Consider the following 14,389-nt stretch of genomic DNA (forward strand, 5'->3'; position numbering starts at 1 on the left):
GTCTCCTGGTTGCGCCTGCCTTTCCATTCATCAGTGCCCCAAACTACCCAGCATGCATGTGATCATCTCCATTCAATTCCCATTGGCCGCAGTGTTATGACTGGGAGAATGAGGGACACAGGACTCCTGTTCTGGTGACTAGTGGAGGTCCTAGCTGTCGCAGCTGGGCCCCACCTATCTAAAAGTTATCACCTATCCAGAATGATATATGGAATACCCCTTTAATATCCCATTCACACTGTATTGCTTCCTCCATAGTTTACAGTAGGCGTACTGTATTGCAGACCAGGTTATTCTTTAGAAGCAGTGAAGTAGGGGTTAACTCAGCCTAATATATGACATCCCATGGAGTAATCTCCGCATACCATGGCCCCAGTGAAATGCGTCAGCAATAATCCTATTTGGGATGATATTAGGTTAAATCAGTGCTATACACTATTAAGCCACTTGGTGGCACTGCAGGTCATGGCAGTTTGCATTTCATCTTCATAGGGGTTTTCTAAAGTTTGTAAAACTTCTGCTTAGAGCAGGGAATGGGTTAAATAAAAGGAAACCTACACACACCTCTTCACTCACCTGACACTCCAGTGCAGTTTCTTACTTCCTACAGCTATCACATGCAAAAAAAAAAAAATCATTCATATGACCACTGCAGCCAATCGTTGGTTTTGGAGGTCACATGCCATACATTCGGACAATGCCCTGGAGGCCAGTGATTGGCTGCAGAGGTCATGTGAATGATATACAACATGTGATGGGAAGTAAGCAGAGACTGTTGGGGATCACAGAAATGGCAGCACTGGCGCAGCAGGAGAGCGCCGTACACTGAACTTCCCCCGGGCGCAGGACCTGGTAGCAGTTGACGGGGACGGGTGTCAGACAAGTTTAGGTCATCAGTATCTCAGACCAGGACAATTCCTTTAAGCTGTGTGAGCGGCACATAAATAAGGATGCGTTTCGGTTTTTAAAGACGTTTTTTATTGTATGTACAAGTGTAATTTGGCACACGGCATGGCTGGCCTACCAAGCCTTGACACTAGGGTATATAGAAATATGGCTCCTGTGCAGCGGTACAGAGAGACGCGGCCCCCCATGTACGTAGGTGGCGCTCTCGCTTGGATTGTCACAGCTTTCACAGTCTACACCATTGTCACGTTCCCGACGTCCCGGGATTGTGCCTCAGCTGCCTTGAAAATTCCTCTCCGACTCGGGGAGGCCGTATATATTCAGCAATGACTACGACATTGGAGATTGCTGGTGCGACAGAAGCCACGAGGAGTGGACGTATATACAGACCTATATACAGGTACGGCGGCCTCACACTACAAGGTTACGCTAAGTGCTGGATTCAGTATAGGCCTAGGGGGCATTACTAACGGTTAACAGGGTCCATCGCTCGCTCACAGTGGTGGGAAGTGTTCTGAATGTTAAAGGGGGGTTCCACCAAAGTGTATATTATGAAAAATCTCATTAATAATGCTGACTAAGATGGTGTGGCTGCTGCTTTTTGCCTTCTCGGCTGTCAGTACAGTGCCAATGTCACAGGCCATTTGCTAGATCCGCTTTCTTCCTGCCAGGGTGGGAGGCGTTAGAGAGTGTCTGGGTGGAGTTTAGACTCAGGGGGTGTGGCCTGTGTTGATTAAAGCAGCAGCCACCAATGTGGGCACAATGTAATTTTTAGGAAAGTAGTGGAATGCTTGTAGGGAAGAAACTGACCTGGAGGACGAAGAGACTGCTTGGATGTAAATAAATTGCAGTTTATTTCCATGCTAAATTTGTCTAATACTATGTGGCGGTCGGCGTCATACTGGTAACATAAGATGCTGCCACTTTGTGCCTGTGAACAGCACCCACAGTGAAGGGAATTACGGTCCAAATGATCTGATTAACAAATGGTCGTACGCGACCTCACTGACATCTGGGATCCTAGATCCAAACTGAAGAAGGAGAGGGCAGAACGCTTTGGCATGGCGCAGAGACTTCTCCTATTGGAAATCAATGATTGCTTAGAAATAGTGTTCATTGACCCTTGAAGAAATCTCCTAGCAGTGCTAAAGGGGGTCTGATTTCTCGACAGAGAGCTGTAATTGGAAATCAGTGGTGGCTGAAGGATCTCAGACATTACCAATGTCATCTCCCCACATATATCTTTAATCATTCGACCTGATTTCCCTTTTGGTTTTGGATTTCCTCTCTATAATGGGGTATACAGCTACGTCGTAGAATATACGTTGTTGGTTTGGTGGGTTTTCTATTTAATGAACCCCATACACATTAGACAAAAGTTGGCTGAAGTCAACAATATCAGCAGAATCAGCCAACAAGGTGTCTGGGGGCCTCAAAATCTCCTCTCAAAATGTCGCAAAACCTTACCACCGATCTACGTATTATGTAACCAGAACTTTCCACAGTTGGGTTGAGAACTTATTATTTCTCGCCAACGCAGGTACCGGAATTACTGGCATCTTACCACGTCTGTGTGTACACACAGTAGTGACAACATTCGGTTTTTCATAGTGTTTTTTTTACCCATTTTTTCTAAGTTTTAGATTTCTTTTAATCTGATTGTCATGAAAAACTTTGCTTGTTTTTTTGGTAAGGTTTCTGCCTTTCAGGATGACAGTAGAGGCCTCAAAATGTTTGTCATGGACACATCGTACCGTTGTGGGTTAACGTACCAAGTCCTTTAGGCTCTTGTTTTAAAACAATACTATTTTATAGGGTTAAAGTCCGACAGAAATTCACAAGTTCTGCCTTTAAGTGCTTTTATAAGACAATACAATAGACAGGCGTCCATCTTGTAATAAAAAAAAAATACGAGTCCAGTGGAGGAAGTCACACGTGGCAACCCAAAATAAATACATAGAAAACAGTTCTGTAACAAAACGGAGATATATGGCGATTCCTAAAACACAAGACGCACAGTGTGCTTATGACATAATATCCGACTAGAGGTCAGGGCGTCTCCTCTATGATATTATAGAAATGTTCTTTCGTTAAAAAACCAGGCATCTTTCCCTTTCTTTTATGACAAGTCCATGGTGGAAGCACCAACTCACAGTTCGATGGTCTCGCTGGCAATACTGTGCGAATCTGTGGTTTGACTTCTTTCGATCAGTCTCCTCCCGAAACTTTTCTCGGGCTCACTGCACTTGGACATGATGCTAGGTTGGGACCCTAGCTTTAGAAGTTGGGTGGTTGGAGCGTCTTCAAGAGGAAGGCTTTCAACGGAAGATAGTCCGTGGCGCCAAGGATTCCAGCTGATTTTGATTGACCCTTTCGAAACGCTGTCCATGGAGCTGACCGACACGACGGCATCGGTGGTAAGATCTCGAGGAAGTTCTTTGCTTTGTTGGAGGCTTTCGCTTGGAGATTCGGCCTCGGTGGTTGAGTTACACTTGGCCGTACTGTACATGTAGTCGGGATTGCTGCATCTTCTCATTTTCAAGTCAGAGGAAATGAGTGGGTCTACAGTCTGGTTCAGAGCAGAACATTCTTTCAAGGAGGAACAAGAGTCCTGTCGGGTCAAGTAGCTAGGATACTGAAGACTGGAGTCTAGGAATATGCTGTCTCTTACCAGATGTTCCCGGAACAATGCCTCGTCGATGCTTCTACTCAGATTGATAGGAGATGGCGGACGAAACTCCAGATCTGTCAGCGAGAGCATTGACTCTTTCTCGAAACAAATACTTGTGTAAGAACGTCCCATGGTCACATTTTGAGATTTGGGGCCAAATACAGAATCGGGTTTAGGTCGGAAGAGGGGGGATGATGACTGACTATTGTTCCCGATGGCGACACCACTCTTAGTCTCATTGTTTTCTTTGATGATCCTAAGAGGAACGTTCTCGGCTTGGTTGCGGATGAGGCTTTTGCTGATGTTGTTGTTGACCATCCTATCTTGGATGTTGTTTGTCCAGTCATAGCAGTTGTTTGGATATTCGGGAACGTCACTTTTCTTGTAGGTGCAGAAGTAGCTGATTATTTTGGACCAGCAGGTATGATCGTTACTGCTGCACTGGAGGCAGAAGCTGTGGGATGCTACGAAGATCATGGAGAAGCAAAGAGCCAATTCGAATATTCGAAACCAAAACTGCAGGAACCACCAGGACCAGGAAAATGTATTCTTCTTGCCCAGTAATCCGTACAGCCACAATATGGCGTAGACCTGTAAAGCACAACATAGAAGTCCAAAAATACTGCCCACTATTAATACTCTGGATGATGTAAACATGCATTTAATACTCCTTTCTTGGGTCTGAACCACCACAATATCTTCACCGGTTGGCGATGCTCGTTGTGTCTCATTTACGATTTCTTTGCTACTCTTCATTAGCTGGTAATATGCCACAAAATTGCTGACCATTAAAAAAATACCCCACGAGATGGAGAGGATCTGTAAGACCATGTTTACAGAAGGATTTAGAAGATGGGTTAAGAGATCGGCACTTAGAAGAACGATGAAATGAATGACCGCTATGACGGCAAGCAAGGCAAGGCTCTGGAACTTTGGGGGTAGCACTTGAAGACGGGCAATCTTCAGGACCAACAGCAGCAAAGTGGCAAATGCCGTTAGCATAAGTGGAAAGGTCACATTGTACAGTACCAGGGCAACTGGCTGCGTAATCTTCATCCTTGTCCCATAGGGATCAAGAAGAAAAAAGACCCCTCGTAGGACCCCAATTACAAACAAGAGGGAATTTGCCAGAATGATGTATGGAAGATAGGGCACCCGAAGAATGGGAGATCCAATAAGGTTGATGAGAGCAATAACTGATAACAACAAGAACAGGGCGCCTGTCCCGTAAACGTGCATATCCCAGGCAAAGCTGAGGGTACGTTGTAGGTCATCCCACTTTAGTAGAGTGTAATTGGTTCCCACAAATTCACATGTGCCGCCGTTCTTAGAGCACATTTGAGAGTCCATGGTTGGTTTCTTGGAAGGATAGTTGGTTGGGACATCGATGAGCTTCGGACGATGAAAGGCTCTCTGAGTTGTGACTCTTATCTCTCCTCTGCGTCCATTCTTCCTGGTTCCATTTGGAGACACTTTAGTTTCTTCTAAAGTGTCTGGCGCTGGGCCTGAAGAAAAAAAAGACATGAAGGTTAATTAAAAACACAGATAAGAAAAGGAAACCACTTGTTCTAAGGGCCCTCATACACATTAGACAAACTATCTCTCCTGACAACACCATGTACAGTATAGCTGGCCATACATATAAGATGACTGTCGACAGGTTGATGCTTCGGCTGATCATTTGGCTGACAGCCATCTAAGCCGATTCTCCCATACACATAGTGCTCGCGCCTCTGATTACTCGTGTTCTCTATGAGAAAGCCCCCGACCGACATGTTGGCCATCGGCTTAGCTCCAGGAGAACAATATGATCGACAGTCTGAAATCGGACATGTGCGATTGACTTTTCTCTAGACCACCAGTCGCCCGGCGCCCCCATACACATTAGACCGTCGATATCAGCAGGTCCGATCGACATTAGTCTAATCTGTATGGGAGCTCTAAATCTCGGCTCGGCCAGCTGCTCCCGCATTCTGTATGAGAGAGTTGCTGGTAGACAACTCGACAGCGGCTTATTTCTGGTGAGAACATGCTTCTGAAATTCAGCAAGCTGGAACCTTTTCGAGAGGTCCCCATGCACAGTTTGTGGGCTGATATTGGCGGGTTCACCTGACTTTAGTGTAATGTATATGGTATTTTAATGGTGATTTCTCGGTAGATACCAATTGCACTCCCCATCATGAGAGGCCATGGATGTTTCGGCAGAGTTGTGTGCTTCTCCGACAAGATTCAGTGCTATTCCCTAATTCTGCATCTAAATACCTCGGCCATTGCCGAAGGGATTATTGGCTCCCGGCAGTTGGGTACATGTCCCTCTTGCCCAATCTTCCCCATAACTATGCCCCTGCCCAGCTCAGCATCGCGGTATCATACGGCAGGCTCAGATACACCGGTTTAGGACTCCTGGAGTCAATTTCAAGATGAAGAATGTAGTGTGTGCTCGGCTTAGGTACACAGATGCGGTATGTTCCTCTATTTGCGCATTATCGTGCGGATTTATTACTTACCGCCTTGTTGAACTCCTCTTGGAAGAAACGTTTGTGATAAATGTAGAGAAGTTGTATATTCCTGCGAGTTATAATCAATCAAGGCCTTAATGCTGAGACGGGACGGTCCTAATGTATGAGTGCAACGTCTGCATTCCTCGGCCCTATAGTCATAGTCGTGCGCTGAGTACAATGAGCCACATTCATGGCATCAGTCCTGGGCTCTTACGTGAGATGTTACTTTACCCTATGTCATGGTATGGAGCTGATTCCTGCACGGGCCGGAATTGTGTCCCGCTTTACGGACGGGCAGTTACCATGGGGCCGCTCACAACATACGGTTTGCTAATCCGAAAATGTATAAACAAGCAAGTATCAGAAATGGCTCCTGACAGCTTGATGGACAGAGACGTGTGAGTAATGAGATCATTTCTATCGCCCGAGGGATTCATCGTAATGATTATGTCACCTCCATACACCTGAACCTGACATACCAGACACCTGGGCCCAAGTGCAAACTGTGTAGCCGTACCCCCTCCGCCTACCATGTGCCATTTATAATACTGGTGGCCCAGGTGCAAATACTACCTTTGAAAATTTTCATCCATAGCCATGCCACTTTTTTTTTTTTTACAGATTACACTCCTCCATTCCCCGTTTCTTGCGCTCTTACGACAATTTCTTGCAACTGCCATAAGGTGTTGGGAGTCTTCGACAGATTTTGCAATGGGGCCCTGTAGAAGAAGGACCTCCGGGAAGAGTTGGCAAATCTCCTGGGTGCAAATTCTCTCAAATTCTCCCAGAAACTACTTTCGAGAGGGTTCGGTGGTACCAAAAAAGTACATTCAGGCATCGTGAAAGAAGTACTGCAATCAATACGATTCCAAAAAAGTATGGGACAAGAACCCATTAAATGAGCTTCATCCAAGAAAGAAACAAAGGGGCCAAAAAGTAACTGCCCCCATATAGAAGTAAAGGAGCATTCGATTTATCCCAAAAAAAAATGACTGCCTCCCTGTCCAAGCAACGTCTGTCTGGCTACTCTCCCCCTGTATAAAGCTATACACCTTCACAATCAATGGACGTCATGTCAGATATGGTCTATCCTGGACCCAGCGTGGTGACGGCAGATCACAGGCAGCGCCGGCCATTACAATAGAAATCACACGGCAAGTTACATAAGAGGGATGAGCTCATCGGTGTATTCAGGGGCAGTCAAATCCAATCTCCAGGTCACAGTGAAAGAAAACAGGATTTGATGGGGATTAGGTCGGACCGGGGGAGGGGGGATATACAATAAGATCAGTGACGTTACTGCGGAGCGCTCAATGTGCAGCGACAGCTTCTATTTCTGCTGCATCTGAAGACGCTTTATATTAACAGATCTCTGGAGGACATTTGTAATAACTATTGAGGTGACCCTTAAAGGGGGTGTTGTCGAGAACTTTAATATTACTGACTGATAGGTCATCAATGTCAGATCACCCCCTCCGATCATCTGATTGAAGCAGCGTAGTCCTATGCTTATTCATAAGTTATCTCATTGACTTGTTGAGACAGCTGGCAGTACCATTCGTGACCATAACACAATGTGCGGCGTTTTGGAGCACTGCGATCTGGTTGGTCGGCTCTGCTTATCTGATATTGATGGTCTGCACTAAACAAATTGCATCAAAAATGGAGTAACTAGTGAGTTTTGAAGCCGGATAAGAAATAGGTGTAAAAATTAGGTGTTTACAGCTTCAGCCCTGCACTTGGGAGAACATAGTACCAGTTGTGTCTGGAGACTCCAAACCGCTTCTGATTGTCCTCCACCAACCAAAAGTCTTCCTATGTCCAGGCTCTGATGGCCCAAAAGCCACTATGACAAATAAGAGCGCACCGATAGTATAACTGGTGCATAGTAGGTGGGGACCATGTTATGGATTTTGCATAAGACCCTTGACACTTTTGCCTTTGGTACGATTGAGAATAGTGGTACGAAGCCGCTGAATTTGGTGGGACTGACCGACCATCCATGAATGGAGGTCTCTTGACTCTCCTCTGAGAGATTATGTTGGAGGAAAGAAGCACCAAGCTGGTTGAATTCCAAAGCCCGATCCTTTTGTTCTCAGGGGTGATACGTGGCTACCAGTGATGTCTGGCAGAGAATTACTTGGGAACATGCATGCATGGATGACACGAGCGTGCATGTCTATTGGGTGGTTGGAGGACAAGACTGTCAGCACAATGAGGTTTCTAATCTCTAGTATTTGGTTGCAGCCTTCTTGGCTTGTGTCTTCTGTTTGCCCAGCTCAAATAAACTGTTCGGTAACATTATAAAAATTCCTTCTGATCCGACACATTTCCTTCGGGCCCCTTGACATCAGGGCTTGCGGCAGCTTTTGATTGTTCTCTACCTCCTTTTTGACTTGGGTGGGCTCCAGTAGACTAAACCTTTCCATAGTGCGCAGCGAGGAAAGACCAAAGTTATGCTGCAGAGGAATGGAGGTTCTTGATGAGGTGATGGAAACGTTCTTGCAGATGCTTCCAGTCGATCTATTCCCGGCTCGGGCTGACAATGACTCGGGGGGTCTCTACAGGGGCAACGTGTGACGATTCCAGCCAGAGGCTAATGAGTTTTGTGTTATGGAATAAGTGAATGTTGCGGATCACGGTCCGGGGACAAGTCACTCGATGCTCCTTGATCCCCGGCTTCCACCAACTGCACGTCAAGTCAGGAAAGTGGAGAACGTGCCAAAACGTTACTGCCGTCACGGGGTCTTTAATGTCCTTAAAACAATCCTCTTGTCACCTCTTCTAAGATAAGCAAATATAGAAGTGGGACAGAAATCGAAGGCTGTCGGTGACAGGTGGAAAGATGTCTTATCCAAACATAAAGCGTGGTGGACACATCTACTATGTGTGTAGACTGTAGATCTAATCCATAATGAAGAACACTGGTATCTCTAATAGGATGGCACACGGCAGGAGAAGACGGAGTTTTTTGCTCCCAACAAGAGACCATAAAAGGTCAGTTTACACCCAAAATTGTAACGAGCTGCTTAATAAATGTGGGCTACAGTATGTATCGGACAGAATATGATACCTCTCCACCCCACCTAGGAAAATGTAAAAAAATCCTAGTCCAACCCATTAGGAACATTATTTTAGAGGCAATCTATATGATTATAATCATAAAGCATCTTAAATCCTTCCAAATTAATGGTGTTTTAGATATAGGTGTCCTTAGGAAATTTGGCTTCATCACAGGTTCTACATCTATTGCGATCACGCTGGTATCGGTGGCTGAAACCACCAAGTGTTCACTTTCCCTACAGCACCTCCGTAGAGAAAAGGAAGCATTACAATAAGGTTCTTAGCTCCAAAGCTTTACGTTTTGAACAGTACAAAATGTGGCAAATTTATTAAGAGGCATGTGCATTTTTGGACTGGCATAAGAAGTTCCAAAAATTAGCCCCCCTCCCCATGAGAAAAATGCTGAAACTCTCATTTTGAAATAACATTATTTTAGGGATGTTCTAGGTACTTGAAGGTTCAGAAATCCTTTAACGTGCTGCAGGTTGGTGGAGGTCTGGGTCCTGAGACCCCCGTCGATTGCTGAAAGACTGCTCCAAGTGCTCACGTAAGCACCCTTAAGTGTTCATCTCCTGCATCTTATCCTCCCATCTCCTCCTATCTTATTGGGATCGGTGAGGGTCCCAGTAATTGGGAAGTTATACCCTATCTTATTGGGATCGGTGAGGGTCCCAGTAATTGGGAAGTTATACCCTATCTTATCGGGATCGGTGAGGGTCCCAGTAATTGGGAAGTTATACCCTATCTTATCGGGATCGGTGAGGGTCCCAGTAATTGGGAAGTTATACCCTATCTTATCGGGATCGGTGAGGGTCCCAGTAATTGGGAAGTTATACCCTATCTTATCGGGATCGGTGAGGGTCCCAGTAATTGGGAAGTTATACCCTATCTTATCGGGATCGGTGAGGGTCCCAGTAATTGGGAAGTTATACCCTATCTTATCGGGATCGGTGAGGGTCCCAGTAATTGGGAAGTTATACCCTATCTTATCGGGATCGGTGAGGGTCCCAGTAATTGGGAAGTTATACCCTATCTTATCGGGATCGGTGAGGGTCCCAGTAATTGGGAAGTTATACCCTATCTTATCGGGATCGGTGAGGGTCCCAGTAATTGGGAAGTTATACCCTATCTTATCGGGATCGGTGAGGGTCCCAGTAATTGGGAAGTTATACCCTATCTTATCGGGATCGGTGAGGGTCCCAGTAATTGGGAAGTTATACCCTATCTTATCGGGATCGGTGAGGGTCCCAGTAATTGGGAAGTTATACCCTATCTTATCGGGATCGGTGAGGGTCCCAGTAATTGGGAAGTTATACCCTATCTTATCGGGATCGGTGAGGGTCCCAGTAATTGGGAAGTTATACCCTATCTTATCGGGATCGGTGAGGGTCCCAGTAATTGGGAAGTTATACCCTATCTTATCGGGATCGGTGAGGGTCCCAGTAATTGGGAAGTTATACCCTATCTTATCGGGATCGGTGAGAGTCCCAGTAATTGGGAAGTTATACCCTATCTTATCGGGATCGGTGAGAGTCCCAGTAATTGGGAAGTTATACCCTATCTTATCAGGATCGGTGAGGGTCCCAGTAATTGGGAAGTTATACCCTATCTTAAAGAACATCAAAACTTGGCACAAACCCTTTAAGCCTGTACACCACTCTGTGCATACATTTATAAAGGAGGTGAGCTTTCTGCATCCGGAGCTGCGCGCTTCAGAGCAGTCTTTTAAGCAATTGGTGGAACAAGTTTCGCCACTAATCTGCGGCATGTTTAAAAGGGGAATAAGGCATCCAAAATTATCTTAAATGATTGTAAGACTTTACATTTAAAGGCATTTTCCACTCTTTGCACCCCCTAAAATTAGTCTGAATACAGGTAAGAACACGAAGTGATCAGGTGCAATTTGTGAGGGAAACCACCAGTAAGTGTTCAGTTTCCCTATAGCACCTCCGCAGGGAAAAGAAAGCATTGCGCTGAAATTATTAAGGACCCCCTTTAGGAACGGATTTAAAAATATATTTTCCAAACTGGACAGGATACATTTTAATACTTTGGATAAAACTAATTATCTATCCTTAGAATTAAGAAACTCTGAATGACGGCAGATTACATCGTAAAAATATTTTGACCAGGAAAATTATAAATCCAGACTTAGAATCTCGACTTTCCGAGGCCGCTGTTTCCAATCAGTCTGTTTTGTAATAGGAAAATCATAACAAAATGTGACACTGATCAATATTCCAGGCAGCCGCGGGGGTTGAACACATTTGCAGCTGCTGATTTTCTCATCGGCATGCTGAGAGCCTCGGCTGAGCTGGACTGGCTACAGAAGAGCTTGGCTGGAAGTTCCCTCCGGCTCTGCCAGCAGTTATGCAACTGTTGTTATTAAAGGACTTAGAAGAGAAACACTGAAATCACCGAGGCTCTGCAGCAGCCATCTGACGCCGGCAGACGCCCAGCTGCTGCGAGATGACCCGGGAGAGGTTCATTGACTTCTACAATAGAGTGTACCGAGCATGCTCTGTGACCTATGCCATCGTGAGGAGGTGAGCTGTGCCATCACAAATTGTGAATGGTGGATCCTGTGCTATCTACTGTATATAGAGGTGCTATCAGTCATTGTACAGGAGGAGGTGGTGAGCTGCGACATCCCCTATAGTGAATGGTGGATTCTGTGTAATCTACTGTATATAGAGGTGTTATCAGTCATTGTACAGGAGGAGGAGGTGAGCTGTGGCATCACCTATTGTGAATGGTGGATCCTGTGTTATCTACTGTATATAGAGGTGTTATCAGTCATTGTACAGGAGGAGGAGGAGGAGAGCTGTGACATCACCAATTGTGAATGGTGGATCCTGTGTTATCTACTGTATATAGAGGTGTTATCAGTCATTGTACAGGAGGAGGAGGAGAGCTGTGACATCCCCTGTTGTGAATGATGGATCCAGTCTTATCTGCTGTATATAGAGGTGTTATCAGTCATTGTACAGGAGGAGGAAGCGGTGAGCTGTGACATTATATATTGTGAATGGTGGATCCAGTTTTATCTACTGTATATAGAGGTGTTATCAGTCATTGAACAGGAGGAGGAGGAGGAGAGCTGTGACATCACCTATTGTGAATGATGGATCCTGTGTGATCTACACAGAGGTACTCCTATCACTATAATCCTGTCTGTGATGATAATGAGACTAGTGATAAGTTATCTCTACAGTACGGGAAACCTATTCTTTTTCATATAGATGCCGCTGCTCTGTTGGGGCAGGATATGCTCATGGCTATCAGTATATAATCTCTTTGGTTTGCAGACGGCGCAGTCAGGGTAGGGCCGGTGTGGTGTCGCCTGTTGACAATGCATTTCCATATTCCAGCTTCCTTCCCACATGGCGGCCCACGGCTGCTACATTCCAGGCTTCATGCCTGCTTGTTGTGACTGCACAGTGTGTACGCAGCCGAGGCCTCGGGCAGGTTGGAACAAACACTATGCAACAACAAGAGATGAATGAATTGAGGCCTGAGCACAGGTATCGCTGGATGCTAAATGCTGCCGCGCAATTCTCCGCAGAGAACACCTGCAGAGCGTCAGGGAAAACAGATGATTGCACTTACTGGAAATAAAAGTCCCATCAATTAGAAGACACTCGGCTGCAGGCAGAGACCGGCGTAATGTCACCATCGAAAGGGGCGAAAATAAAAAAGATCAACGATGTAAAGGTTGAACCACGGACCCTACAAACACATGGACCCCTGTACATTCTCATCATCATCATCCACTTCTGGTCATCATGGAGACTACTGGAAAAAGGGGAGAACTCCAGGACTCGAGGAATTGTTGGCAATTTTCCTGTGTGCAGAAAAAAACTCCCACAAGACAGCACCCGCTGCCTATGAAAGTCTACGCTGCGGGATAAGAGGAGTTTATTGGCAGAGACAGTGGTAACAAAAGGTTGCCCCCCTCTCTGCTCCAGAGCGCCCCCTGTCGGCCATCTCTGGAGCATCCTTCACTGATTCCCCTCCGGTCTTGGTTGCAGGACTAGTTCTTATGGAAGAAAGACCTGATGCAGGTTTGGCTGTAGCACTTGGGAAAGACCCCCTTTATCCTTAGGATAGCTCATCAACTTCAGATTGGGGGGCACCCAGTGTCAGACAGCCCCTCCAATCAGCTGTGACGGAATGTGAGGAGCCAGAACAGCACAGATCCGTACACCATGTCATGGCCTTTACAGATCAGCCCCTATTAAAGTGTATGGGAGCTGATTTGCAGTACCAGAGAACGGCCACCCCGCTGTGAACGGCGCTGTGCTATTCTGGTTCCTTACACTGTGCACTTCTGGCGGCCATGGCACCTACAAAGAGCTGATCGCTGAAGGTGCCGGCCAGGTGTCGGATCACCACCAATCTCATCTTACAAACCTATCTTATCCATATCATAGTCTTCTTCAGCTCCACCAAATACAATACACAGTAAGCTCCTCAGCTCCCCCTGGTGGTGACTGCAGGCAGCCATAATATTGGCATTTATTTTAACTCCATCTCCAATAAAAGTTACCGAAAAAACAATACAGAGTTAAAAGACGAGTCCTGAGAGATCCATCCCTTTAAAAGCAATGATTGCTGATTGTCTGCAGGTATTACTATAATTCCTGGCCTCGAGCCCGTTGAATAATGTGATTACACGCTCACCATATGTTTTCGGTTTATATTTCCTGACATCTGCGCTGACCCGTCCGGCGCGGTGCTGTGTAATCAATGTCCTAATACGCAGGGACCGGGCCCTTTATATCGGTAATTCATCCAGCGGAGCCTGGCGCTACGTGATTGGGATTGCTGGGTCCCATAATACGTTACACAAATGTGGCCGCCGCGTGATTCCGGCTCATGAAGCTGTTTTCTATTTGGATGTGACATAATCAGGATCCAGTGATGGCGACTGCTCAAGAAATGATTCCTGTAAACATGAGGAGACGGAGGCGGCCGCCGGGAGCCATTTATAAAGAAAGCAGACGTTGTTTACAAGAGCGGGAAACTCGAGGTAAATCTGCGGCTTGTCGAAGTGAACGTGATATCGGACGCGCACGGGGCGGCGATGTACATAGCAGCGGACAGCAGAACCGCGCACGGGGCGGCGTTGTACAGAGCGGCGGACATTAGAAAAGCGCACGGGGCGGCGATGTACAGAGCGGTGGACAGCAGAACTGCGCAAGGGGCGGCGATGTACAGAGCGGCGGACAGCAGAACCGCGCACGGG

At 46.2% G+C, this 14,389-nt stretch overlaps 1 protein-coding gene across 3 annotated transcripts in view; it reads right to left on the bottom strand.

Annotated features, from left to right (window-relative positions):
- Nucleotides 1-979: 979 nt before the first annotated feature.
- PRRT3 (proline rich transmembrane protein 3) overlaps nucleotides 980-14,389 on the bottom strand; it is a 51,434-nt gene continuing 38,024 nt past the window's right edge. For all 3 annotated transcript variants that reach the window (XM_073644824.1, XM_073644823.1, XM_073644825.1), the window contains exon 4: nucleotides 980-5,082. In XM_073644824.1, the coding sequence (XP_073500925.1) occupies nucleotides 3,056-5,082 (2,027 nt within the window). In that variant the 3' untranslated portion in view covers nucleotides 980-3,055. The remainder of the gene's footprint in view (nucleotides 5,083-14,389) is intronic.

The sequence above is a fragment of the Phyllobates terribilis genome, unplaced genomic scaffold, assembly GCF_046119375.1.
Source record: "Phyllobates terribilis strain yellow unplaced genomic scaffold, ASM4611937v1 Scaffold_8__6_contigs__length_399053987, whole genome shotgun sequence".
NCBI classification, from domain to species: Eukaryota; Metazoa; Chordata; class Amphibia; order Anura; family Dendrobatidae; genus Phyllobates; species Phyllobates terribilis.